Source organism: Lingula anatina, chromosome 3, assembly GCF_051362555.1.
Source record: "Lingula anatina isolate TDL-2025a chromosome 3, LinAna3.0, whole genome shotgun sequence".
Classification (NCBI taxonomy): Eukaryota; Metazoa; Brachiopoda; class Lingulata; order Lingulida; family Lingulidae; genus Lingula; species Lingula anatina.
The window spans coordinates 34,070,252-34,098,135 of record NC_141769.1 but is presented as its reverse complement, the minus strand read 5'-3'; the positions used below and the strand labels follow the sequence as shown (position 1 = coordinate 34,098,135).

Below are 27,884 nucleotides of genomic sequence, written 5' to 3'. Positions count from 1 at the left end.
AGGTAATACCAATGTAAGCAAAATGTGTAACAAGCATAAGGCTTCAGGCACATGGAACTTCAAAGTCACCTTGAAAATGCCAAAATGTAAACAAGACAGCACTGTTCTGCAATGGGTTTATTTCCATTTTTAACACATTTTTAACATAAAACAAAATAAACGTTTTACTGCCATTTTTATTAGATCAACTGATAAAATTGATGAGATGGGAAAAAAATCAATAGAACAGTGTTAAATGTCAAATTTCCTCCATTCTGAGATTCTGAACATAGTGGATGATTGAATCTGACAATCTGGAATGATATGAGTTTATTTCCATTTTTGACACTTTATTACACAAAACACGATAACAAATTTACCAACTTTTTTACATAATCAACTAACAATGTTATAAAGATGCAGGAAATGTCAAACAAACACTTTTATGTATCTTATTAGTTAAATAATGAGACTGTTAACATGCCTAAGAATTGAATCTGAGGAAATGTGAAAAAACTGCATAACTTCAAAATAATGGCCCGATTATGCTGATTTTCTATCTCAACCTGCGTTTTAGTAAGATTGACCAGTCTTGTGAAAATAATGACAATTGGCCTATCTGTTTTTCTTATATTGTGTTATCAGGGTTGCATACATGCTGAAAAAATCGAAAAACAGCATAACTTCCCTTAAAATGGCCTGATCATGCTGATTTTCGAACTTGCCGTGCGTATGTCACTTGACCTGCAGATTATAAATATTCATCAGTTTTGTAAGTTTCAAGCCATAAAGTAAAATGGTTTTCCACTTATTGTGTTATCGGTGCTGCATATATGCTGAAAAAAGTGAAAAAACAGCATAACTTCCCTAAAAATGGCCCGATCATGCTGATTTTCGAACTTGACCTGCGTATTATGAATATTCATCAGTTCTGTAAATTTGAATACAAAATGTAAAACGGTATTCCACTTATCGTGTTATCGCTGAGTGCTCGGCGACGGCAACGACAGACGCAGATGTGTCTGTGTCTGTACATAAAAAAAGGTGGATCCATAACATTCTGTGTTGGTTGTTTGAACTCATCCGAGAAGGACGTATTTTGTCGATTGACAGCCTCTGGAATGACTAGAAACTGGGGCATAAACTGATTGGTAATATCAACATTAAAACCTCAGAAAATGCCAAAGTGCCATTTAGTTGTATGATGTTACATCACAGCATCTCAGATTAAAGATCAAGTATAGGAATTATTAACAGGACATTTATTACACTTCATTTTGGTCTTTTTGTGTACTTGACCACCAAAATAAGAAGTTTGAAGTCCAATCTTATATTTTCATTTTTTTTAAATATTATGTACACAACAAAGCAACAAACTGCCATGGAAGAGTTCTCAGAACTGAAAGCCTAGGGCACACTTAATTTCCTTGAATTCTAGATGTCATGAGATGCCTACGCCGAAACCCATTAACCACTTCAGACTTGGTAACAACCTTTAACATATGAAAACAGGTACATCCTCTTTAATGATTTTATTTCAACTCGTATAGGTTTATATACCAGATACAAAATAAACATATACACAAGTTCACATGAGCCATTTGGTATTTTGACTAACATGGAAATCACTTTGATGGAAATTCCCTAATGGCATTAACTATCAAGCTGTTACCATCAAGTTGATTAAAAGACAATAAAAAAATGGCTTTAATCATAACTGTAGAGCAATCACCAAGTACGCTGATAATGTTATATATTTTAAAGTAATTCAGTATTTGAAATAATTATTTCAGTATTTGAAATAATTATTAGCTCCTTTTTTTTATTTCCTTCTGGATACTTTTCAGAGAACATATTGACCCAACCAACCTCTTAGTGCTTTCCTCATACTGTAAATATATTAAAAAAAAAAAAAAAAAAAAAAAAAAAAAAAAAAAAAAAAAAAAAAAAAAAAAGGTCCCCAGATTTGTACACTGTCTTTCTTTAATGATGCATTCTGGTAAATATAAAAGAGCTTGTTTAATCTTGGGTAAAGTTGAGATGAATTAGTGACCATATCTGGAAAAAAAATAAGGGTAATTTTAGACCAATTTCTTCAGTGTATCAGATACAAAAATTTCAAATGTTGGAAAATTTCAATTAACAAAAATGTTCGAATTAACTTTCAGTATAATATAATAGTTATTCTCACACCAATCACCATCTCAACACTTGGCTGCACTGATCTCAACAAACACATCTACAACAATTCCAGTTTTCCCCTCACAATCTCAACACTTAGCTGCACTGATCTCAACAAACACAATGTCACTTACTTTTGAAATTCCCACTCTCTGTTGTCTAGAGGACACACCTGTCTGGTCTTCAGCCACCTGGAGATGCAGTGGAAATGAAAAGCATGCTGAAAGGAAAGAAATACAACATCAGTGCCATTATGTCAGTGTATTATGATTGAATTCATCCAAGACTGCATCAGATTGGAAGCATTAACAATTGTACACATTAAACACATCATGTTAACACACATCTCATAAAAACTTGCCTGCCCTGCGGTGTACTTACATTACACACTCCCCAGGCTACTGTCTGTGTATTCATACAGTGTACTTACATTACACACTCCCCAGGCTACTGTCTGTGTATTCATACAGTGTACTTACATTACACACTCCCCAGGCTACTGTCTGTGTATTCATACAGTGTACTTACATTACACACTCCCCAGGCTACTGTCTGTGTATTCATACAGTGTACTTACATTACACACTCCCCAGGCTACTGTCTGTGTATTCATACAGTGCACTTACATTACACACTCCCCAGGCTACTGTCTGTGTATTCATACAGTGTACTTACATTACACACTCCCCAGGCTACTGTCTGTGTATTCATACAGTGTACTTACATTACACACTCCCCAGGCTACTGTGCATTCTTCACTGGTAGCTGAGGCTTGGTTGGCTTGGCATTCTATACCTAGAATTATCAAACATTGACATTAATGATACACTTTACATGAAGAGGAGTAACTGTAATCCACTTCTACTTTATTAAAAGAGGGTACACAAGAACTGATGGTGTCACTGAATACATACTTCAACTAAGACTTGCCTCTTACATATTAGAAAGTTTAACATAACTCTATACCTCATATTCTGTCTTACAAAAATAATTAACATTAATCCATGTTAATTTGTGATAAATCACTGGAGTGCAAGTTCTATATACTCACAGAGATCCATAATGTGATTCCTACAAATAGCACAGTTGTCCACAACAATATCTAAATAAGAAAACAAAAGTTTTAGTGTTAAGTGATATTAAAAGTATATGTTACATATTAGAAAAGATTGTACGATAGAGAGCTAAAACTCAAACATTTCCCACTATTTTTTATCAATCATCACAGATTAAAGTGTGTCTTTTGAAGAAATCTTCTACATGGGGGTCCAGGGGTATAAATACAAATATATATACATCCTAAGACTTTCATCTCTAAATCATTCAGAACTTTTGAAGAACTCACCCCAAGCCCACAGTGCTACAGCATTCCACTGAAAATAAAAATGATAAAAATAGTAACAATATGCAATCATCTGACTGTTTTTTTACTATCTACTTTTGATTAATTAATTTGCTAAAAGCACTTGATGATGGGGTAGTCTCAAAGCGGATTGTGTGAAATGGATTTGATTCACGTCAAGTTCAAACAATAAAAATTCAAAATAGAAACCTCACTAGTAACTATATCTTATCACACTGTCTCCTTTATTATCATGTATTTGTCAGTCTTGATGGCATTTCAGATTATTTAAATAAAACAGAAGGTTAACCGCCTGAAAATACGACAAGTGAACAAGCTCTTATTTAAGACGCTTACTCATGAGGCTCGCGTCAAACTTTCAATTATTGAAAAAACAACTTGACAGCGTTTTTATCAGATCAATATTTAACTCCCCTATTCGGACTTTGTCATAAAAAACTTGGCTTTTATCAGCCTACTATCTAGATAGGATCTTTACTTGCCTTCTTTACTTCAAACCTCTTCTTACTCCCTGATTTATCGGCAGCATTTGATGATTGTACCTCGTCGTCTATTTCCATCGCTGCTGCCATTCTTCCGTCCTGACTTTTCGATAGATGTCACCACTGGTCATAAGAAAAAAAAAACAAAGACTCATGCTGCGGTTATTTATAATGCCTGCTAATTATAAAATACGATTTCTACATTATTTGATTTATTCGTTCATTTACTCATGAAATTCCAGATCAAATGTTTTTCTTAGTTTTTAATGCAAAGTTTAATAATTTGCAAAAATTTTGTTTCAGATTTCGGTACTTCCAGGCATCATGGCGACCAACAAAATGAATCAAGAGATTGACCGGGCCAAAACAGACCTGATTGTTCCGCTTGGCCTTGACAAAATGCCAAATTTGCCCTTCTTAGCAGGAAAACCGGCGTCACAACAATCAAATCCTAATGGCCACAAACCACCGAGTCTCTTTGAAATAATAAAAGCAGGGTAAGTGTGGAGTGTAGATGTCCATGGAGACCATCCCAAATTATAGTAACAGGACGCTGAGAGGGGCGTGGGCTAATTATTGCGCCAGATGATGAACTTCGCGCGAAAGCAAGCTTGATCTTGTTTCGGTCAAAATGTCAAAACCTTCTGTATCTGGGGTCAAACTTTCTGGTACCCTGTTTTATTAAAAGTAAGAATTTTCGTTCTAACGGCGTCGCACCTGCTATGCAAACACCGAAAAGTTTGCACAGTTCTGAAGGCTTGTTTAAATAATGGATAAACCAGATGCTTTGATTTGAATGTTCTGTCATTGTGTTATTAAAGTGTTATAGAAATATAGAATGGTATGTGTACTGGTATATGTTCACAGGTATATGTACAGTACTGATATATCTATCTATCAAAATGTGCAGTTCGCTTCACCCTTGTTAAATGACGTTTTCAAGGCTTTATATTGCCATGCACTCAACCTATTGGAATGATCTTAATAAAGCTGATGGAAACATATGTAGTGTAAATGAACATATTGAAAGCTATCTTACACTGAATTGATGAATATATATTATCTACGAATGAAGTTTAAAATGATGCTATTACACTTTACAAATTACATATTTTAATTTTCCGAGTGGATACTTAAGTCTTTGAGTTAATACTTGAAGAAAAAGCATACATGTTTTTCTGTGTATGATAAGCCATGTATCTGTCTCCTATTCCAGGTTATTAATACCTCTACAGAATGTGGTGGAAATGCAGCCAGAGATGTTAAAAACAAGGGATGATAAAGGTCACACCCCAGCCCACTGGGCCTGCTTAGGAGGACACACAAATATCTTACGTTACATTATAGAAATGAAGGGACCAATCGATGAACCTAGTGAGAATGAATTAGGTGCTCACCCCATCCACTGGGCCTGTGTTAATGGACATATTGCAGTTGTGGATATTCTAGTCCAGACAGGTGTATCTATTGATGTGACTGATAATAAGGGGGTGACACCCCTCATAGCAGCAGCACAGTATGGAAAAACTATGTTAGCAGGTTATCTTATGGGGAAAGGTGCAAGACTACAAATCTGTGATAAGGATGGAGATAATGCATTACACTGGGCAGCATTTAAAGGTATGTATTTCATGGACTGACTGAGGCCATGTTCAGGTGGTTTCTACATATTGGTTTGCTTTCTTTTTTATTAACCTTAAATTCCACTGACATCTGACAGTCTTATATTGTAAACATGACCCTCTACTTGTCATAGTTGTTATGACAGCAGTGCAAAAACCAGATGGCATCTCTCTCTCTCTCTCTCCATCTCTCTCTCTTTCTCTCTCTCTCTCTCTCTCTCTCATATACAATATATCATATTCTTCATATTTAGGTCATTCAGAATTAATGCGTCTCCTGATATACTCTGGCTTCAACCCAAAACAGAAGGACAACTATGGTCAGACACCCCTCCACCTGGCCTGTATCAGTGGAGACTTAACCTCTGTCAAAGAACTCAGTGAACAGGTAAGGCATGGTTTACTTTGGCACATCAGGGGCGGATTGGGGCAGTCTTCTGGGTCTTCCAGAAAATGTCAGACTTTTCAGTCTACATTGATGGGTATGTAATTTTTTCTTTCGGAAGACGGTCAAAATTGGAGGATGGATCAACAAAGATAATTTGGAAAACTGTCAGAAAATATCTCTGGATCCGCCCCTGCACATGTTGGATTTTTTATTTCTTTTTTCTGGGATCAGACTTTTCTACCATGAGGATTTATTTATCTTTCTGAGAAAAAAGAGTTTAGCAACTTTCAAATGGAATTTCAGGGGTGGAAGAGGCTTTCCCTCCTTGTTTGCTGTTTTGGTTGACAACTTGTGTTTTTGAGACTTTTGGACATTTTTATTCAAGATTGCTTTTACAGGGTATTTATTTCATATGATATATGACATTATATAATATATGACAGCTAATTAAAACATGATCTGTGTTGTTCCCTCCTTAGGATGGTGTGGAAATAGACATAGCAGACAATAATAACAAGACGCCATTGATGTTAGCAAGAGGCAGAAAGCACGAAGAAATTGTCTACTACCTAACAAACCTCATCAAAAACAAAAGTAGCTTTTTACCACGAATAGATTTTTGGTAAGTATTTTCATACTGTACAAGTAAATAACTGTTCATAAGTTAAATTATTTTGCTGCTTTCTGACAATTAGATTAATTCTAAAGTTGTGATTACTTTGAGATTACATTTTAGGTGCACAATATAAGCTAAGAATATCAATGCCTCTATAAGAGCCAAGGAATGATTATATATATATATTATATATATATTTCAAAGCAGGCATTTTCTTATATCAGTGTAGCTTACTAGGGATATAGTACATAATGCCACCCTACTCACCTTATAATATAGTTCCTCATGATAAGTCTTTTTCACGGTCAAGCAGATATCTCAACAGCCTCTCAGGGCTTTCAAACCATTTTGTTTGAAGAAATATAATAAATTGATTTTGCTCATATGTATCGGACCATTATCACACTGGTTGTTTCTGTGGTTTAACTCCACAGCAGTGCACATGATGTCTCTGTTGAATTCCCTGCCAAAAGACACCTCCTTAAAATGACTACTAGTAGTTTTACAAAATGCCCTCTCTGAGCCCAACCGTTTTTGTAGCATTTTTTAATCACATTTTTTCACTAAGAAAATTTAATATAATTTTACCTTTTGGAAATGGAATCAGTTGATTAAGCTTGAATTGAGAAAGAAATACTGCAATGTCCAAATGATTATGCTGAGACTGTGTTGCCAATGTGATGGGAATGTTGCCCATCTGTTCACTAAATACAGTGCTGCTACTTAACTAAGACACACTAATTCCAATTGATCTGCACAGTTTCCTTGTAGTTAGGAAATTGCCCAGGAGCCCCTTGCCCCTTTCTTTCTCAGATGCATCATATTAATAATATTTATGATGATAATTTTTGATGGCATATTTGTTGTTTGAATTTATTTTATTTACTTATATAATTAAAAAGAGTATTTGACTGGAAGGGAAGTATTGATTTTGGACAAAATATTGAGCACTGGTGTTTAATTGGTCAGCAAGTGCCCCAGTCCTAAATATGATATTATTATAAGTAACTGCATTACATTATGCTCCACTTTGAGGAGCCTTAAAAATCAATCTGAAATCAATATCAGCTCATCTTTGAAGTTGTGTTGAAGAGCACTCGGAAAGTACTTTGGAGGGAGAACAGTAATGAAAAGAGCTTGAAATCAACTGGAAAAGAGTGAGAGAATATAGTAAACATCCGTAAAGAAAACTTGTCAACTACAGAGGTGATGGACAAGGACCATCTACCACATAAAATCCACCGCTGGGTACGTTCCTATGGTAGGAGACACACGCGGTCCAGATGGATGGAAGTCGTCAAACGTGACATCACCAACATGGGGCTGAGTGTCACAGTGTCCCCCACAGTGTCACTGGCCAGTCATATCTCACTGGGAGCTGAGGAGAGTGACACGTCACAGACATGTCAGGTGACACTGGAGATAAACCAGGGGGAAAAAAATGAGACTTCTAAACCTGTTGAGAACATTAAGAGCCACGAGAAAGCTCTCACCAAGCCTGTGAAGCAAGAGGAGGAGGATTATATGTATGGATGATGTTACATTACTTCTCTCTGTGACTAATTCAGTTTTATATCATAGGACTTTCAGGTTTAATTAAAGCATTCACTAAATGGACATGAACTCCCAGAAAATATTGCAGCAGGGACCACAGACATCAAGATGAAAATTACCCCTTTTCTTGATTTATATGTTTTTATTGAAATAGTTTGGAATCATTTATTTTTGATTCATCTAATGATACCCATTTTCTTTTTAGGTCTATAATCTTTGGTCCTCCTGGAAATAGTAAAATGCCTTTACTATTTTTCATTGTGAACACAATATTCTGGGGTTACCCAATGTACATTTATAAGGTAAGGGAGAAGGAAGATGGTAGTTTTGTTGTGTTAGAAATTTCTTGTTGAATTGTATTTTATTATATTTATATTATGATAATTGATGTTTAGATTCAATGCAAAAAGTAATTATTGACTTTTTTAACATAATATAATAACTCTTGTTAAATTATTTGGAAATAATGTAAGTCAAATCCTTCTAGTCAATTTGAATAATATTTGGGTCAAGACAAATGTTATTCTTCTAACAATGTCTTCAACCTAAATTGATGAGTTTGTTTTCCATTGAAAATTTTTATACTAGTAAGCTGGATGTTTTTCCAGGTTATTATTTGACAGGGTGTAACCTGTGATTCCGTTTAAACTGTGATGTTAATACACACATTTGAACTGGGATATTAAATCCGTTGCTGTATTATCATTCAAGGAGCAAAAATCTTGTTATTTGATTGGCTAAATGTCAATAAATATGGAATGGTGTAATACTGGTGTCTTGTTTCGGCACGGAGGCAGTGACATAATTCACATCTGTTGGGTACCACAATGAGGTTCCTTTCGGGATGGTAATTGGAGCCATGTTTTTTTTTTCTTTTTTTAAATTCATTCTTTTGTTGTCTGTACACAACTTGAATGATGAATTTATAATACAATAACAAAGAAAAATAAAGTGCTCCCATATTAAAGAAAAAAAAAACAAACAAATATTTTCACTTATTGCAGGGTATTCCACTGACAGGTTATGACCTCCTTCCATTACATATCATATTTATCTTATATTCCAGGGTATTCCACTGACAGGTTATGATCTCCTTCCATTACACATCACCTTTATCTTATATTCCAGGGTATTCCACTGACAGGTTATGATCTCCTTCCATTACACATCATCTTTATCTTATATTCCAGGGTATTCCACTGACAGGTTATGATCTCCTTCCATTACACATCATCTTTATCTTATATTTCAGGGTATTCCACTGACAGGTTATGACCTCCTTCCATTACACATCATCTTTATCTTCCTGAACATTGTGATGTGGATCTCCCTGTACCATGCTAACTCTATAGACCCAGGCTTCTTACCCAGGAACATTCCAGAGTATGACATGGCCATTAAACAGGTGAAGAGTACTTTAAATGTACCTCAGTTAACACAGTGGTTGTTATGGATTTATATATATATATATATATATATATATATATATATATATATATATATATATATATATATACCATGTAGAGAGAATGCAGTGTGATACCATTGAGCAAGTCAATTATTTTAACTGATCCACTTTCAAATTTAACTTTGAAGTAGTTCTGATCCAACTATATTTTTACATGAAACTTCAAATTGACTGTGAATCAATTCACAATGACTGCATGTATTACTATATACATTTATCTGTTTCTCCATGTATAACTCTCTCTATATATATATATCTTTATAAATATGTAATAGGTGGCTCACTTTGCTGAGTGGAAGCATGGAAAGAACCCTCTAAGTCGTCTATGTCACACATGTCGTACAGTTAAACCACTTCGCTCCAAGCACTGTAGGATATGTCAGCGCTGTGTGAGTGAGTTTGACCACCATTGCCCATACATCTACAACTGTGTGGGCTATAATAACAGGTAGGTGCCGGCAGAGAGAGGGAGGAGTTTTGATAACGGTAACTCTGTTGAAAGAAGTGGTATCTAGGGTCTTGGTCTTCTCAGTGTATGAATGGACCATGATATATTAATTCAGATACCAAATTAATCTTGTCCATTGCCAGTATTTTCTCTCCATTCATGTGGACTAAGGTCTCCGTTCAAGCTTGCAGTTGGGAAGAGTCATTACTCTTAATCTTGCAACAGTCACTACTTCTGAAAAATGTTGCATCTTGTTCACATAAAACACTCTGGCTTCAGAGTACTGACAGTGACTTGCCTTCACCATACATGTGCTTGCAGTGAACATTTTAGCTGCATGTGGATGGTAGAGGTATGCTTACCTTACACCCCCTTTATCTCCACTGAGGGTGTATAGGTAGAACTGATGCACAGTGAAGCAGACTTCTCAGCTGGCAATAACACACAGCTTGCTTTATTTTATTTTATCATGCTTTTGATTATTTGCTGCTTAAGAGCTTCTCTATATTATTTTAATAACAATGAAGATTTGTTACTTATGTCCACATATTTAAGTGTTAATGAGTAAACTATGTAATGGTGTATTAACTGGTAAAATCTGCGGAGTACTGTGGCCAGTAGACTGATGAACAAAATTTGCCAAAAATGATCCATTGGAAATAAATGAATGGTGGAAATGAAAACTAGAGGAAGAAAAAAGGGGGAATGCAAATGTAAAGAAAAGAAAATATTTGATATCATGTATATCTGTGGCACGGTGGTACATTAGGGGGTAACACAGGGCTTAAAATAAACAATCCTATTAAAATTGGGTTATTTATTTTAATTTTACACTTCTGATGTCTAGAATAGAAACTTTCTGTGTGTCTTTCAGTTCTAAAGCACCTGTTTCCCCAGTTCACCTGTATCTCTTATACCAATGAGAAAAATAGATTTACGTGATTTTGATAATGATAGAATTTGATTTTCTAATGATGTTTCATGTGATATTTACATCAGCTTTTAAAAATAACACTGCCATTAAAGCCTACTCAGCTATTCCCAGGCCTTGGTTTCACAAAAAAAAAAAAAAAAAAAAAAAACTTAATCAATTCCAGTAGCTAACATCTTTGTTACATGGTCACAACTTATCCTATCAGGAACAGTGTTACAGCATGGTCACAACTTATCCTATCAGGAACAGTGTTACAGCATGGTCACAACTTATCCTATCAGGAACAGTGTTTCAGCATGGTCACAACTTATCCTATCAGGAACAGTGTTACAGCATTTTCACATCTTATCCTATCAGGAACAGTGTTACAGCATGGTCACATGTTATCCTATCAGGAACAGTGTTACAGCATGGTCACATCTTATCCTATCAGGAACATGAACATCCTAGTCAACTAAGCCAGGGATGACTTTTTTTTTTTATTTATTTATTTTTTTTTGTGAAACTGGAGCAGAACTTTGTATCAAAATTGAGGGATTATATCAGATCTTATGGGTCTCCATAAAACTCTCCATCAGAATGTGCCCTTGTCTTGTATTGGTGTTTTCTTCTTTTCTTGTTTTAGATACCAACACTGAACCATATATATCACTCTTCCTTTTGCTTTGTATCTTTGCTATAGCTCCATATCAGAAAACAATTTTATTGGGTTTTTTTTCTAGTATTAGAGTATATTTCCTATCGTAGAAGGCTATAGGGGCTGTGTCACAACTAAACCAAAGGTATTACCGTTGTGGTTAAAGTTTGGTTCATTTGTGAACACAGCCATAACCATATAAAGTCACACCTTAATTGCTACACTCATTTGATAATCATTACAACTGAAGTGAGTGCAAACCCATAGTTAAATTTTGTGTCTGAATTATGTTCTATTTTTCTTATGATTATAGGGTTTGGTTTACCATGTTTGTCTGCCTGGTGTTTGTGAACTGTGTTATCACCCTGTACTTCTGTTACTGGATACTGGAAGCCAATGGGTGGGATGATTACATTACCATAATTGGGGGTCTGGAGGCCACTCTGTTCACTTTTCTGGCAGCTGTCCTCAGCAGTGTCTCGGTAAGCTGACCGACCCTTGAGATCACATGAAAGGCACAGTGCACTCTGTCTGCTCATTTACATTTGGATTAGAAAGGTTGGGGGTTTATTTAGTTTATGATGAGGCAGGATACATAGGATGTCATATTTACAACTTCAGACATTTGAACTTAGACTTGCTCTTCAGCTTTAAAAAGAGAATATGAAATTGGGGATTTAGGGAACATTCACAACCAGTTGATCCTCAGACTAGCTAGTCTGCAGATCAAATGTGGCTTGACCCACGAAAGAGGAAACACCTGTTACTTATTCCTATCCCTGACAAATATTTAGAATTTTTAAAATTCTTTCATTTTACAAATGTAATAAGACTTTCAGGGTGCACTGCCTTTCTTATTGCTTTATGGATGATACAGAAGTTGGAGGGGAAAAATGAGTGTTGTCCAGTTGAGCCCACACATACAGAAAGTGATTTAGGTATGAAAGAAGTGTCATATCAGTGTCCAAGATTGGTTCATGCCTTGTGACTTTGGGTGCAGAATTCATGTTGGAAAGTATCTAGCTAACAGGGTTTGGCATTCACCAGAGAGAGCAGACATACTTTGACAGGTGCTCTTTCCTGCATGTCAAGACTGTACCTTTGAAATGGGCCACAAAACTCAAGTCTCCCTCCTCTTCTGTATCATCCTTTGCTGGTTGCAGGGCAACTGCATGCAGACATTTTATACTTCACATTTCCAGGATTTCTTTTGTAATATTTGCCACCACCATCTGGATGAATGGCCTGCTAACCATGGTCATGTCAGCAACAGTTTGGACACAGGAAGGGGACTTGCTGTCACCCACCCTTGAGAAATTGATTTGTTTATGTTATGCAGTGTTCTTTCTAATTGTTTCGGGATCTGTATCTGGGATAGCGGTAAGGGGGTTGATTGTAAAGTTTCCAAATGATTCTATTGGTCAACACTGCCTTAAGTAGTTATTCTAGGGAGTGGGTTGCACAAAACCATCTACAGTTAATTCTTACTCTGTATGCCATTTATTAAGTGTATTTGAAAGGGATATATTGTAAAGGGGCTCTGAAGTTTGATGTCATTCCTTAATGGAAGCTTTGTCAAGCAGACTTCAGACGTTAGAAATAATTATCTGTTTATGTTAAGTAGGCTTTTCTTGTAGGATATTAAAGATAGCAATGATTATATTCCAGTAAAATATGCTTTTCTGAAATTTGTCCATTACTAACAACTTTACTGATAAAGTAAATTACTGTATCCTTAAAGAAGTTAATTATTCTCTTTTGATAGTTTTCGAAGAATTTAATGTAATTGACTTACTTTCTAAAAAAAGAAAAAAAAGAAAAAAAAATGTTTAATGCTAGGAAATATTTCATCATTCCAGCTTTTCCATGCTACAAAGAACATTACCACAAATGAGCGAATCAATCACAAGAGATACGACTACATGAAGGATGGAAAGGGAAATTTCTACAACCCCTTTGATCGTGGTGTATGGCATAATATTAAGGAGTTCTTACACCTGAGAAAACCACTGGGGGAGGAGGAAGTCCAGTTACTTAATGTGGTATGATTGTCCATTCATTGTCCAGGTGTTGAGAAGTTATGATGTACCAGGCAGAGCATAAACAGATGACTTAGTCTTTTGTCCAGGTGTGTTGAGGACTTAGGATAAACAGTATGCCAGTCATATACAGTTGTCAATAGTGGTAAGGACATATCTGTCAGAGCATTCTGGAGGTGAACAAAGCAAGAAAGCCAAATTACCTGACCTCTTTGTAACATCTTGGATGATAACACTGAACTTTTGTGTATGGAGGTTGAAAGGAAAAAAATATTCAACATATACAGAGTTGAAGAAGTGTATGGAATGGATTTTATTGGAAAATTGATAATGTTTTGATTTTGATATCAACATTTTCTTTGTGCAAACTGTCTGGCCAGTTGTATTTCAGTATTGTTATAATTATATGCCTGCTAAATAAGGTTTAAAGCATATTTTGCTAGTCATGTTAAACTAAGGTAGCTGTCCTTTCCAGTCTGAACTGCAGATGATGGAATTATTGAGCAGTGATTTTTGTTTGTTGGCAAAATTTTACTTTTTTCTGTGAAAATTAACCGACCTAGAGCTGCTTTGGGTTATCATGTATTTTTGTACTAAGCTATTTAAAAGTATTTTTTCCACCAAATTTTGTAAGAATACCCCCCCCCCCTTTGTGTAGAGGAAAATGTGCAATAAAAAATTAAAAGCACATCTCATTAAGTTTATAGTATAGTATAGGTAAACCTATATCTCTTCATGTATACTGACCCAGTGAAGGTTTTGATAGACCACTGACCAACATAGAGAGTAAAGACATTGGTGAGTGTAAGCCCTTTAAGAATGAGAGAGAAAGTGATCTTAGTTTTGTACTAATTTAGTCCCTCTTCCAAGAATTATTGATCTTCTGTGAACATATGCCTTATAAGAAAATACAGCAGAAATGAGATGCCATGTAATTTAGAAATGTGTAATTTTAATAAATTAATGTCCTTAGAAGTTGCTGTTGTCTCTGATATCTGCTGCGGCCTTTTTATAAATTATAAAATAAAAAGGAATGGGGTTTACTCTGGTTACATCAAGAAGAGTAACATATATACACCAGAAGTACCTCAATTATAAAATATAAAGGAATGGGGTTTACTCTGGTTACATCAAGAAGAGTAACATATATACACCAGAAGTACCTCAATTATAAAATATAAAGGAATGGGGTTTACTCTGGTTACATCAAGAAGAGTAATATATATATACACCAGAAGTACCTCAACAGGGAAATGATTTCAAAAACCTACAAAACTATTTTAAAAAATGACCTCCAATGATGGAGGCATATGGGAGTGCAAGTTTTGCCATAATTAATATTTGTATCTAATGGTTTGAAAATAAACATTCCGTAATGAACCACATAGACAAGGAATTGAAAACAAAACCAAAATTTCATGCGTTATTATTAATAACATTCAATGTGTCCACCAAATCAACTGGCAGTTCAACATAACATATCTGCTCAGCAGTTAATTTAAAAACTGAGTATTATATGTACACCATTCATTTATATCATATATTAACAGTGTAAGTACATTTTAACCATCACCATAAAATTAATGCTTCAATCCAAATTCAATTTGACCATTCTGAAACGGGTAAGTGATTCATCAAATTAAAGCAAATTTTAGGTAGAACCATCTGTACCCTACCTCTCCTTAATTAAAAGATTAAAGACTTACAGCATCATCAATTTATTATTTACACCTTGTAGATACTTACCAAATACTAGAACAGATATGTATATATACAAATAAATTCTACAAATTCTACATTAAAATATTTCTAGCACCATAACAGCAGTCTGTTCTTGGCTCAGTTGTGCATTGGAACATTTTCATTAGTTATATTGTTAAATATCTGTGCTGTTACAGACAAAAGGCAGCCACTGGTTACAAATAAAATGCCCTATAACTTAATATTTAATAATATATATTTAGGATTTGCTATAAAAATTATCACAGTAATACCACAACAGATCCATGATGGAGTTTTTGTACAATGCATTGAACACTTCTGTCTTGACAGTCACAATTTGTCTCATTTACAAAGTATCTATGTACAAACTGCTTGATTCAATAATATATGAAATTAGAAGGTAATTACAATCTTCTAAATATAAAAAATGATATCAAATATACTAGAATGCAGTTATGAAATGAAGAGCGCAAAAATATATATAAATATGACTCATCCCCTTGGTTACTTATCACCTTGGTTACTGATCTTGGTTACTTATCACCTTGGTGACAACCTTTTCCATCTCACTTGATATGGTACCAACTTTTTAAACATGCCAATAATGATGCCAATGGTTATGACTACAACCCCAGCAATTATAGAGAATGTCCACCGTGGCCCTAAGTTCTGGTAAAACTGGCTGACAAAGATAGGTCCCAAAGTTCTGGCCAGACTTCCTGATGCTGTCAGCCAGCCCATCATTATACCCTGAAATGAGAAACAAAGATTTTAAATTCCAGAAGTTTAAAGCAGCTGATGTGTATCACCACACAGAGTATTAGGACATGGTCTCTTAAACCAGAACATGTATGACATTTCCTTAACTGATTACTCAAAGTCTGCCTTCTGATGAGAGGACAGACTTACCTTTAGTACCAGGTATTCATAAGACACCAAGTTCCAGAAAGAGTTTAGTTCACCAAAACCAAAGTTAACCAAATCATATTAAATGGCATGCTGGCCATGGCATGTTTATCCTACAATATTATTACTGATTTTATATCCTCTCCTTTACATTATACAAGTTATGTACATGCATGGTTTACTGCAACCATTATTATTATTATTTTTATTATTTTCCTTTTTGTAAAGGCCATGCATCCCAATGTTGATAAGCTGAAAAATGATAGAGTCATATAGTTAACCTACTGCTACTGTATGTAGTACATGTAGATTTATTAAGCAACAACACAGAAAGTTCTTACAATATATGTAGTTAACCTACTGCTACTGTATGTAGTACATGTAGATTTATTAAGCAACAACACAGAAAGTTCTTACAAGTGATTTAAATTATCAGATCCCTAGCTGACACATAATAAAACTTTACAAACAAAACATACATGATTCATTAATTTGTATAAAGGCAAATAATAATATTAAAAAAAAAAAAAAATCACAACTATCCCCGATTCATACATTTATGTTAGGATAATGACTAGATTCAAATCATGACAAATCACCACACATCATAACATACAACAATTTGAAACAACAGATTAAGTTAGGGTTTAACAGACTCAATGGCAAACAAATTCACATTTAAAGGAATGAAAACATATTCCAATATTGCCATATGCATTGTGAAATGTCTTTTACTCACTCCTTGTTTTAAATAAAATTCACTTTTTTCAGTCTTACTGAACATATCCCTCTGAGTTTTCAAAAGCAGTGCGTAAACTATTCATTAAAGAGTTCATGACAGACTCAGAATCTTCACTTTCTAATTCATTAGAAACTGTCAAATCTTGAAACATCACAGAGGAAACTGAGGTATAGTTTCCCACAAAACCATCAGAATCTACTTTCAGTTTCTTCTCTTTCTTTTTCGATTCCCCAAAAGGGACCAGTCTGTGGAAGCATGCGCAAGTCGTAACCACAGCTACGAAAACAATGCCACAGACACCTACAAATGAGTAGCGTGGTCCCAGGAGAAAGTATAAATTACTGACAAAGAGAGGACCAAGAACACGCCCCAAACTGCCTGATCCTGTCAAACATCCCATCATAAGACCCTGCAAGCAGGAACAGATATGTCAGTCTTCTATGTATCTATATAATAGAGATGACTGAGAGGGAAGGGGGGTAAGGGGGGGGGGTGACATCATAAGACCCTGCAAGCAGGAACAGATATGTCAGTCTTCTATGTATCTATATAATAGAGATGACTGAGAGGGAAGGGGGTAAGGGGGGGTGACATCATAAGACCCTGCAAGCAGGAACAGATGTGTAAGTCTTCTTTTTATTTAGACAAGAGGGGTGTCTTTGTATCTATATAAGAGGGGTGGCTGAGAGGGAGAGGGGTAAGGGGGGGGTGACATCATAAGACCCTGCAAGCAGGAACAGATGTGTAAGTCTTCTTTTTATTTAGACAAGAGGGGTGTCTTTGTATCTATATAAGAGGGGTGGCTGAGAGGGAGAGGGGTAAGGGGGGGGGGGGGTGACATCATAAGACCCTGCAACCAGGAACAGATGTGTAAGTCTTCTTTTTATTTAGACAAGAGGAGTGTCTTTGTATCTATATAAGAGGGGTGGCTGAGAGGGAGAGGGGTAAGGGGGGGGTGACATCATAAGACCCTGCAAGCAGAAACAGATGTATCAGTCTTCTTTATATCTATTTAAGAGGGGTGGCTGAGAGGGAGGGAGTAAGGGAGGGGGGGGCACATGGTAACAATATCTAGTCACATGACAGCACCTGCAGCTCACAGTAATGCCCTGCTGAGGAAGGGGAACAGTCTGTCCCCAAAACTTGCAGGGTGAAGGGTGTCAATCATTTCCCACATCTCAGTCAATGTCATTATTATTATCACTGTCCATGATTTTGCTGTAACTTACAAGCAATACACTAGGTGACAACTTTTGGGTAAAGCACACATATGATGAAATCTCATGTAAAGAAGTGAAAACAGGGTCCTCATATATTTCAAGTGACATATTAGTCTGTTCAAGCTACGGCGTGGGAGTCAACAGGTATTAACCAGGCACTGCTGAACAGGTCTTGGTTTGAGCAGAATTTTTAATCCTCAAAAAGTCTTATTTTCATCACAACAGCAAAAGTTAAACAGATGTGTTATTATAATGCTGAAGCAAGAGCAAGGTCAACAAAAAAGGAAGGGTGGATGTCTGAAACCGAAGACAATTACTTAAAAAATTTTAAGCAAGTTCTATGCTGGGTTCAACAGGTCTCCAAGTTATTAAAAATCTTTCAAACATCATAAAACTACTAGTACTAGTACATATATGTAGATATGGTTTCCAGAATAAAATATTATTATTTCAAGATGAACTTTATACATTTTCAAAACTTTACATCTAAGCATTTTTGCAAGTTTTATGTATGAACTTAACAATCCACACAATGAAAGTTTTCATTTTTACCTGTGGTTTTGGGCCCAGTATTTTTGAAAACAGTGTATAAGTCATCACATTGGTGGTGGGATATCCCACAGCAATGAGGAAAGTGCCTGAGAAATACTGTTCTATGAATATTTTGGGTGTTGTCAGACACCATGAGAAGTAGTAGGGACATCCTGCTGGCTTTAGATCTGTAGTGTGAGCTGTGACTGTTGTCTTGATGGTGGTGACTGCTGCAGTAACGTTCCTGCCCAGGACCTCTACTGCCTCCATTATCATACCTGACATATCAGTGACTGATGCTGATGAACTGTTGGTTAGTTCTGTAATAACAGATGGCAACAGCATGTTAAATTTATAAACAAAATTCCTGTTGACATCAAATGTAAGTAATGATTAGGATCATATGGCCGATAGAAATTCCCAATGAATTAAGCCTCCTGCACTTCAGAATCCAAAATTCCTGGCCATGCAACTGCTTGAAGGAGATAGACACGTCTTTGTTTTAAGTTAAACCAGATGAGAACAAGATTTAAGAAGTTGGCACACATATTTTAACTGAGTGTCCACAATCAATACCCAGTTCTTCACCATACTTGATTTACTGATGAGAAGTTCAAAGCTGACCCAGCTTGTTTGACCAGTGCCAGCTGGGAATCTTAGACTGCATTCCCACAGATTTAGATCAATCCATCTGGATAGACCTAACTCCCTGGGGGTTCACGCTAAATTGCTGTCAGCCGATAGCGCACGGAAGTTAATTACCCCCTTACAGCTTTTAGTAGGTGGGACAGACATTTAAGCCGGCTATGCTGACAGTAATCTAGTGATACTCCCCAGGGGAATAGATCGATCTAAAATCTGTGGGAATGCAGTCTTAGAAATCTCCACTTACTGGCAATCTCCACATCTGGTCTGGCGGGACCCCACGGCAGGTAGACAATAAAACCAGCCAGCACAAATATGAATCCTCCAATCAAAATGAACCTCTCATTCAGTCTGGAAAGAATTTTAAAATGAAAATGAAGTTTATTTTAAATCACAAATAATTGAAAAAAAGGTCTTGAAGAGAACATTACTGCAGCCTACTAGTACACACCTCAGGCATCTGGCAACAGTGGTGACATCTGGTGACAAAGTCAAGGTATAAATACTGTTTATTATACAATAATAAAGTAATATAAAATAGTTAAATATTAACTTGTAATATGCAACTGGACCCTGACGCATCTGGTGACAAAGTTAAGGTATAAATATTGTTTATAATATAATAAAAAAGGTAATATAAAATAACAACATAAAAAAATATGGCAGCGCAAATAACTGACTATAAATTTTGATATATGTTGAATACAGCATGGTTTTACATTAACATATATAAGATTAGAATCTTTACAAGTGCAAGCATATATTTATTCCTTGGCGGTTTACTTGTATTTTACTTGTACAATACCACCATATAGTGTTTATTAACAGTCTTCACTATCACTTACTTCCTTGATAAAATCTTGATGAGAATAAAGACCACAATAGCTATAATGCCTGCCACAGCCAGTGTAATACCCACATACAGCGAGGCCTGCTCCTCAGTCCAGGCATACTCATCCATAGTCAGCGGGGTAGCTATACTGTAGAATACAACACTTTAGCATCAAATCAAACAGTTCTAAAAATTGCAAAATATTTTAATAACAAAACAAAATCCATGGGAAAATGGACACAATTATTAATAAAATTATTTACAAGTTTCTATACAAAGAATAACATATAAACAAAAATAAATATATGTTACACTTTACTGGTGTGTTACTAAAAACCACAAGATATACCAAGTTTTAAACTCCTTTAGGCTGTGTGCAGATACTTACGTTTCAAATATGGAAAAGACAAATAGCACAATGAAGAAGATGAATAAAAGAACAAGAACAGCAATTCTGTCAGGCTTCACTTCAATGCCCAGTGGTGTCGCTAGAACAGAGAATAAATGAGGACATATCAACATCAGGATCTGACCAGACTACAAAGAGGACCAACATTAAAACTTCTAAAATTCTAGGGATTAATTAATGTAATGCTTTGATTAGCGCCACTTTAACTGATTTTTATACCATCTACTCCCCAGCATTAAAAGGATCGACGGGATATATTCTTTAACCATGCAAACTATACTTCAAATATTTCCACAAGAGTAGCAATTCATCAAATACACCATATATGTGACTTACTATCCTGAAGATGTGCATCATACTCATTAAGGTCAGCGTTAACAGAGCCTCCCCTGGAGAAGTCCAGGTCACTATCGTCCACTACGGTGTGTTCTCTAAACACCACCACCAGTAACACCACATTGACCAGGCCTAGCACCGCACTGAGAAACACTGGCGCCGTATATAGGTTCAGAGGTAAATACTTGTACAGATCACTGCTAGTGTTTATGGGGTAACCCAAAGGTACCAACATAGCCTGTATACCTGAAATATTACACATGTTATATAAAGTTTTATGATATACAGGTTCAGGGGTAAATCATTGTACAGATCACTGCTAGTGTCTATGGGGTAACCCAAAGGTACCAACATAGCCTGTATACCTGAAATGTTATTAATATTTTTCAGTTATTGACTCCCTTAAATAGGCAATTTGTGTATTAATTATGTCACTGGGTGAAGTAATAACCTACCTGGTCCTAGAATAAATCTTGTGACCTGGCAGGTACTCATGCTGGTAATAGCACCTGTTAACCTACCTGGTCCTAGAATGAATCCTGTGGCCTGGCAGGCACTCATACTGGTCATAGCACCTGTTAACTTACCTGGTCCTAGAATGAATCCTGTGGCCTGGCAGGCACTCATACTGGTCATAGCACCTGTTAACCTACCTGGTCCTAGAATGAATCCTGTGGCCTGGCAGGCACTCATACTGGTCATAGCACCTGTTAACTTACCTGGTCCTAGAATGAATCCTGTGGCCTGGCAGGCACTCATACTGGTCATAGCACCTGTTAACCTACCTGGTCCTAGAATGAATCCTGTGGCCTGGCAGGCACTCATACTGGTCATAGCACCTGTTAACCTACCTGGTCCTAGAATGAATCCTGTGGCCTGGCAGGCACTCATACTGGCCATAGCACCTGTTCTCTCTTTGATGGTGGTAGCACCAGAGGTATAGGATCTCACCACGGCAACATTACCTTATACATGGAAAAGAAAGGAACACATAGCTACGATGTGAGAAGTCAGTTTTCATACTGATAGAAATTGTAGTCTTTTACTTTATCAAAATCAACTGCAAATCCATATCACTGGAGAATAAAAGAAGGAAGGTAAAACTGAAGGAAGGAAGGAGGAGAAGAAAGGAAGCAAGAAAGGAAACTGTAAGATCATACTATGGGCAGAGGACACAGGAAGGGAGGAACAAGTTAAGACGCATAATCATATTAAAAAATGGTTACCTGCCCCAAAGCCAATCAATGCCCTAGCCACAATGAGATAGTATTTTCTATAGGCTGCTCCAGGGATGTCCACTATGTAAGCATACATCAGATTGGCCAGGATATTAATGACAATGGAGACCACCAGAGGTTCGCGACTTCTACGTCTACATGTGGCCCAAGCCCCAAAGACTGGTGACGCTGCCAGCTGACCCAGACTATAAGCAGCCACTACCCAGCCCAGGAATGCTGTGGTGGCACCGCGATCCAGCTGAAATATCGTTTTAATAATATTACTACTACTTCTACTACTACTAGTAATAATGATGAAAATAATAACAATAACAATAATAACAGTTTCCTTTATACTAATAGTGCATATGAGATGTCTGTGATAAAATAGTTCAAACAAGTGAAGGTAAACAGACACCAATACTCCTACTACTTCTACTGTACTGTACAGTGCCTGTATGTTGGAAATAATGTACAATAACAAAACAACAACAGAATTCAATATTATATTTGTAATCCAATCTGATAAATTAGTAATGGAGAGTTGAATGTCTCTGCTGTCTGAAATAACCTCTTGTCTACGCAATGTGACATTTATGTTTATGCTCAAACTAGTAAAGAGATGACAAGCAGATGTGTAAAATATGATATATTGTATTGAATCATATTTAAGTCATCACACCTGATTTAAGAAAACTTCTTTGTCCCAAACCATAATGTAAAAACTGAAATGCATACATCTCAAAGTACAAATCTCTCTTCACAAATGTAAATGTAATAAATAATGTGTCAGGAAACATAAGAACATTAATCACAAGACAGTGCAATCATCCAGAGGCAAAGGACATCATAAGATAAGTTCATAACAAACTGCACCACTCATAGAGGTGAAATAAGGTGCATTGGTTACTCTGACATTTCACACAGTGAATTTTGAATAGATATAAGACCAAACCATGTGGATGTCAAATCATAACATGTTGTTTGCCAAACACTGACGCCTCCTGGAATTAATTAATTTATTAATTAATGGATCACATCCAAAATCTTCTCAATTTTCATGGGTCCCCTCCAAACAGTTTCTGCATAATGTTCCAAGCAGAGAGACAAACAATTAAATAATGGACCACTAATTAATTAATTGTCACCAAAATCTAACTGCTTGTTACTTGTTCTCTTTCAAACAGAATCTGAAAATTTCTTCAGATTTTGTCTACTACTTTTTGCATGGAGTTGCTAATAGAAGACCAACAAACAGACAAAACATCACCTCCATGGTGGAAGTTACTACTGGTAGTAAAACTTCACCAATTGAATAAAAATAAAAATTAGACAGCAAATCCATATGTCTCTTCTGAAAACTTTACAGTCAAAACAAAGTACCACAAATTCACAGACTGCACACATTGTAAATAACTGTTTTTATGTGCACATTGTCTGATATCTTCAAGGACTGCAATTCAAAAATCATTATCTTAGATAATATCAGTCAATGTTTACCTAGGTAAGATAAGACTGTAATCTCATCAAAGCTTCACACCACAATTTCAAATCAACCTTTCTGTGGTATGCTGAAATAGGCCCCTTGCCCCCTACCCTCACTCCAGGCAACAGAAAAGTTTTTAGGACATCCAGAAAGAGACTGCAGAAGTTCAGTATTAATCCCTGAATCGGGAGCAGCTTGCACACACTCTTAAGACCACTGAATGATATCACCATTCCCTGCCACCACAGACATCTCTGTTGGTCAAACATCGACAGGGTTAGCTATAAAAGCAGTTGTAGAAAACAGCACTCCTACCTCTATACACTGGTGAAGACTGTCACCTACCCCAGTAAAAGCCTTAGAGGCACCCAGGTATACAATATTATTACATGTATACAGGTCTACTTACCATGCGCAGATATGGCCATATTGAAGACATACATATGGAAAAACTGACACTGCTCAGGAACATGGTCAGGTACATCACTCTTATAGACCTCCATCTGCTCTTGTACACATTGGGTGGCTCTATCACTGTACTGGGGACACCTACTGGAGTACCAGACCTGGAGAGAGAATGAATGAATGACTTCGTGTAAAAAACTCATCTTGTACATATTCGGTGGCTCTATCACAGTACTGGAGACACCTACTGGAGTACCAGACCTGGAGAGTGAATGAATGAATGAGTGAGTGAATGAATGAATGAATGAGTTCATGTAAACAACTCATCTTGTACATTTTCGGTGGCTCTATCACAGTACTGGAGACACCTACTGGAGTACCAGACCTGGAGAATGAATGAATGAATGAATGAATGAATGAATGAGTGAGTGAGTGAGTGAATGAGTGAATGAATGAGTTCATGTAAGCAACTCATCATTCTGCATTAACATATGACCAGATAATATTTCAAAAACCTAGAACAAAATCTTAACACAGAATTTTTGCTTCTTTAAAAACCAAAACAAAACAGTGATTATATGCAGACAAAAACTGTATTATAAATGACGATAAACATAAAAAAATCTGAATGAAAAAGATCAATACAACAATCTTTTTTGTACCAAGAAACTCAAGAACATATGGGCTTCTACATTAAAATTAATTGAAAATGATGAATTTAAACAAACATTTCATATTTAGTAAAGGAGTTATATAAAATTAAACTATCATTACAACAATTAAGGAAGCTAAATTTTACAATTTAAAACCAAGAAATATCCTGGTACAAGTTAACACCTAGACTGAAAACACCCACTGTTGCCTGTTGTTGTGCAAGGACATGTCTTAACAAAATATATATTAGATATATATATATTAACACCTGAGCTGAAAACACCCACTGTTGCCAGAAGTTTTGCCAGATTTTATTTACAACTTTTTTGCATGGAGTTGCAAACAGAAGGCCAACAAACAGACAAAACATCACCTCCATGATGGAAGTTACTACCAGTAGTAAAACTTCACCTGTTACTTCTCAACACGGCTTAAAGTGCACACAACCTTCTATCCAGTACAGTAACTCTTGTTGTGGAAGGACACGTCTTAATAAAATATATTAGAAACTGTTCCCACTTATCAAAATTATTTTTTATTACAAGTGTGCATATACATATATGATCAAAGACAACTTACTTATACTTCATGGTTAGCGTCCTCTAATGTCTGCAGCGCACACAGGGTGGGTTTACTCTACCTGCCACACATTACTCTAACCCTTATCAAACTTATGTACAGGATATAAGCAAAGCCATACCCCGATATAAGCAGTCAAAAAAGAAAATAAATCTGTCAAAATCTCGTGCCTCTGTGTAATGTTCTGGTCATCTGACCAGCAAACACTGCACCACCTCAGGCTAAATATCCTCAGTCCTCAGTAAAACATTTACATCATTCATTGCCTATAGCACAGTGTGAAACAAACAAACAAACATCATTACGACTGCGTGCAACTTTTATAATTCTAACAGCAGGTGCTATATTGATTTAAATGTAGTAAACAAAAGTTTAACAAAAAAAAAAAAAAAAAAAAAAAAAAAAAACAAGGGGAATAAAAGATTCAAAATACTTATCAAAAATAATAAATTATAAGAAAAATAAAAATGTATATACTAATCTATAAATGACCAGAGTTGATACATGGAATATCTGAGATATGCAATACTGAAAATACTTACTGTAAAACTTCATTGTTCAAATTTACATTCTAAAAAATGTTTCCCAATTATTTTACCAGTAGAGCAGTCAACTAATGCTGTAATAACAACCTATTTCTTATTTTTTTTTAAATGTGGACATTCCTGTCTTAGTATATCTAAATGTTTTAAGAAATGCTGAAATGCTATCAGGAACATGACTGATACACTGTATAACTTTCCATCTACTCATATTGTAGATTCCCTCTCATATTTTCAAACAATTAAACATTTTAAATGAGTCATCCCAACAAATCTCCCTCAGTGAAATATCTTTTTTCTGTTTTCATTTCTTCCAAGCTTAAGAAATAAGATTTCACATAAGTTGCACATACTTTAGGTTTTACTTTCAATAGGACAAAACGATCCATAAGCCAGTTTTACGAAGTGAAAAATCCTAGTGTCTACCAAAGGGAAGATCTAGCTATGTAAAAACAGCCCATGTTATTTTTTATACGTTTCAATACATTTTTGAACAATTGTGCACTTACTTTTGGACATCTGTTCCATAATACATGGTTTCTGAAAGATCTGATAACTAAATCATACATCCTAACAGAGACCACATCCCTACACCATGTTACCAATGACAATTAGATGGTGTCTACTTTTATAACAGTTCACTTCGGACCAAGAAACACATAACATCACATTCTATATCAAAGTCCCGTAAGTACAGACAATGATCACCTGATAACTTTACGTATGAATAAAGGGTTGTTACTATTATTCTTCAAGCTTCATTGATTGGCCCCAGCACAATAACACTCACTATCAGTGACTGATAAGACGGCCATGGATAGGTATATCAGAAAAATTTTCAAACTGATCAGAAAATTAAAATACTTATATCATCTGAAAGGTAATGCAAAAACCGGATGAAATCATTTGGAATTTTTTAAATATTCCTACAAGCAACAAAGATATTGAAGTTTTTTAACTGCAAAAATCCACCAAAAGTGTCCACACTTCTCAGCTCAAAACCTGTGCCCACTGACCAGCAGTGATCACTCAGGCGCAGCAGAGCACCCTGTGTGTCTTTGTGTGCTCAGCCTATTGTCTGGCTCACATAGCCTGTGACTAATCAGGGCAGAGCTATTTCCCTGTGGTAATTTTCACATCATGTAATATTGCGGATTAAATTAACTATACTTCGCAACCTTCAAATTTCATGATTTTTCTACATAATATAGCAAATTTCATAAACTTTGCTGGATATAAATTTCAAAAAGATGATACCAGCACTTACCTGAAATTTTTTAGCATTTTGTAGAGGCAAAACTTAAAACAAGCAGAACCGAAACTTGTCAAAGACTGCAACATGGGAAAATCATGTGACCGGATTTTACTCTTTGATTTACAACTTATTTAGTTAATGGCTTGTATTAGTTTTTTTACGCAGCGCTAAAAGAGAGATTTAAAAAAGGGGTTCCATAGGCGAACTGTCAGCAGGCCGACTTCAGTTTAACACTTCACTGCCCGTGGACAGTTACGACTGTAGCGCCCCTAGCGGATTGTGATCTACCTACCATGGAACTATAAGGCCAAAGTCCGTCTAGTCATGGGATGTCAGACTCAATGGTCATATATCGACAATTCATAACACTACGTAACAGTGCTAACTTCCTTGAATACTGCTTCAGTACTAGTAAACGCACCGTTCCAAACCTGACTCCTGATTCACGTCCAAATCCGGGTAGATGTGCGAAGTGTCCGCTCCTTCGCTCGGAAATGCATCCTCTGCTTCTGGCATTATCGGGCTGATGATTCCGAACTCCGTCAGTAGAGAGCTCCAGGTCCAAGACGAATCAAGAGTAGTACTATTGTTTAAAACTTTGAGCAAATGTATCAAAAACTCGCTTTACGGTATGTAAAGATTATATAATTATGACCCTTTTAAATTATTTTGTTGGCTGTTACGGACTTTCA

The 27,884-nt window shown here is 36.0% G+C and overlaps 3 protein-coding genes across 10 annotated transcripts; 1 reads left to right on the top strand and 2 right to left on the bottom strand.

The window, feature by feature from the left end:
• Positions 1-1,496: 1,496 nt before the first annotated feature.
• LOC106150763 (E3 ubiquitin-protein ligase RBX1) lies at positions 1,497-4,160 on the bottom strand. The gene is made up of 6 exons (XM_087009844.1): positions 4,006-4,160; positions 3,506-3,533; positions 3,212-3,262; positions 2,885-2,955; positions 2,295-2,380; positions 1,497-2,037 (listed from the first exon to the last, which is right to left on the bottom strand). Exons 1-6 carry the CDS (start codon positions 4,093-4,095, stop codon positions 2,025-2,027), a joined length of 339 nt encoding a protein of 112 aa, XP_086865970.1. The 5' UTR covers positions 4,096-4,160; the 3' UTR covers positions 1,497-2,024.
• A 140-nt stretch (positions 4,161-4,300) lies between these two features.
• On the top strand, positions 4,301-14,686 carry LOC106150753 (uncharacterized). Of its 4 annotated transcripts, none has more exons than XM_087009836.1 (9): positions 4,302-4,502; positions 5,222-5,625; positions 5,882-6,015; positions 6,495-6,637; positions 8,391-8,487; positions 9,438-9,590; positions 9,929-10,101; positions 12,875-13,052; positions 13,532-14,686. In XM_087009836.1, the coding sequence occupies exons 1-9, from the start codon at positions 4,330-4,332 to the stop codon at positions 13,718-13,720; spliced, it is 1,644 nt and encodes a 547-aa protein (XP_086865962.1). In that variant the 5' UTR covers positions 4,302-4,329; the 3' UTR covers positions 13,721-14,686. The 4 variants fall into 4 exon arrangements, with proteins under 4 accessions (XP_086865964.1, XP_086865962.1, XP_086865963.1 ...); XM_087009837.1 differs by lacking the exon at positions 12,875-13,052 and adding an exon at positions 11,986-12,154 and having other exon boundaries at positions 4,303-4,502; XM_087009838.1 differs by lacking the exons at positions 12,875-13,052; positions 13,532-14,686 and adding an exon at positions 11,241-11,508 and having other exon boundaries at positions 4,301-4,502.
• A 434-nt stretch (positions 14,687-15,120) lies between these two features.
• On the bottom strand, positions 15,121-27,759 carry LOC106155795 (major facilitator superfamily domain-containing protein 8). 5 transcript variants are annotated; one of them, XM_087009834.1, is made up of 10 exons: positions 27,614-27,759; positions 24,167-24,323; positions 22,281-22,530; positions 21,906-22,019; positions 21,055-21,300; positions 20,698-20,797; positions 20,323-20,457; positions 19,725-19,828; positions 18,854-19,152; positions 15,121-16,183 (listed from the first exon to the last, which is right to left on the bottom strand). In XM_087009834.1, the coding sequence occupies exons 1-10, from the start codon at positions 27,706-27,708 to the stop codon at positions 15,974-15,976; spliced, it is 1,710 nt and encodes a 569-aa protein (XP_086865960.1). In that variant the 5' UTR covers positions 27,709-27,759; the 3' UTR covers positions 15,121-15,973. The 5 variants fall into 5 exon arrangements, with proteins under 5 accessions (XP_086865960.1, XP_086865956.1, XP_086865957.1 ...); XM_087009830.1 differs by lacking the exon at positions 15,121-16,183 and adding an exon at positions 16,635-17,490; XM_087009831.1 differs by lacking the exons at positions 15,121-16,183; positions 27,614-27,759 and adding exons at positions 16,635-17,490; positions 26,447-26,740.
• Between the last annotated feature and the right edge of the window lie 125 nt (positions 27,760-27,884).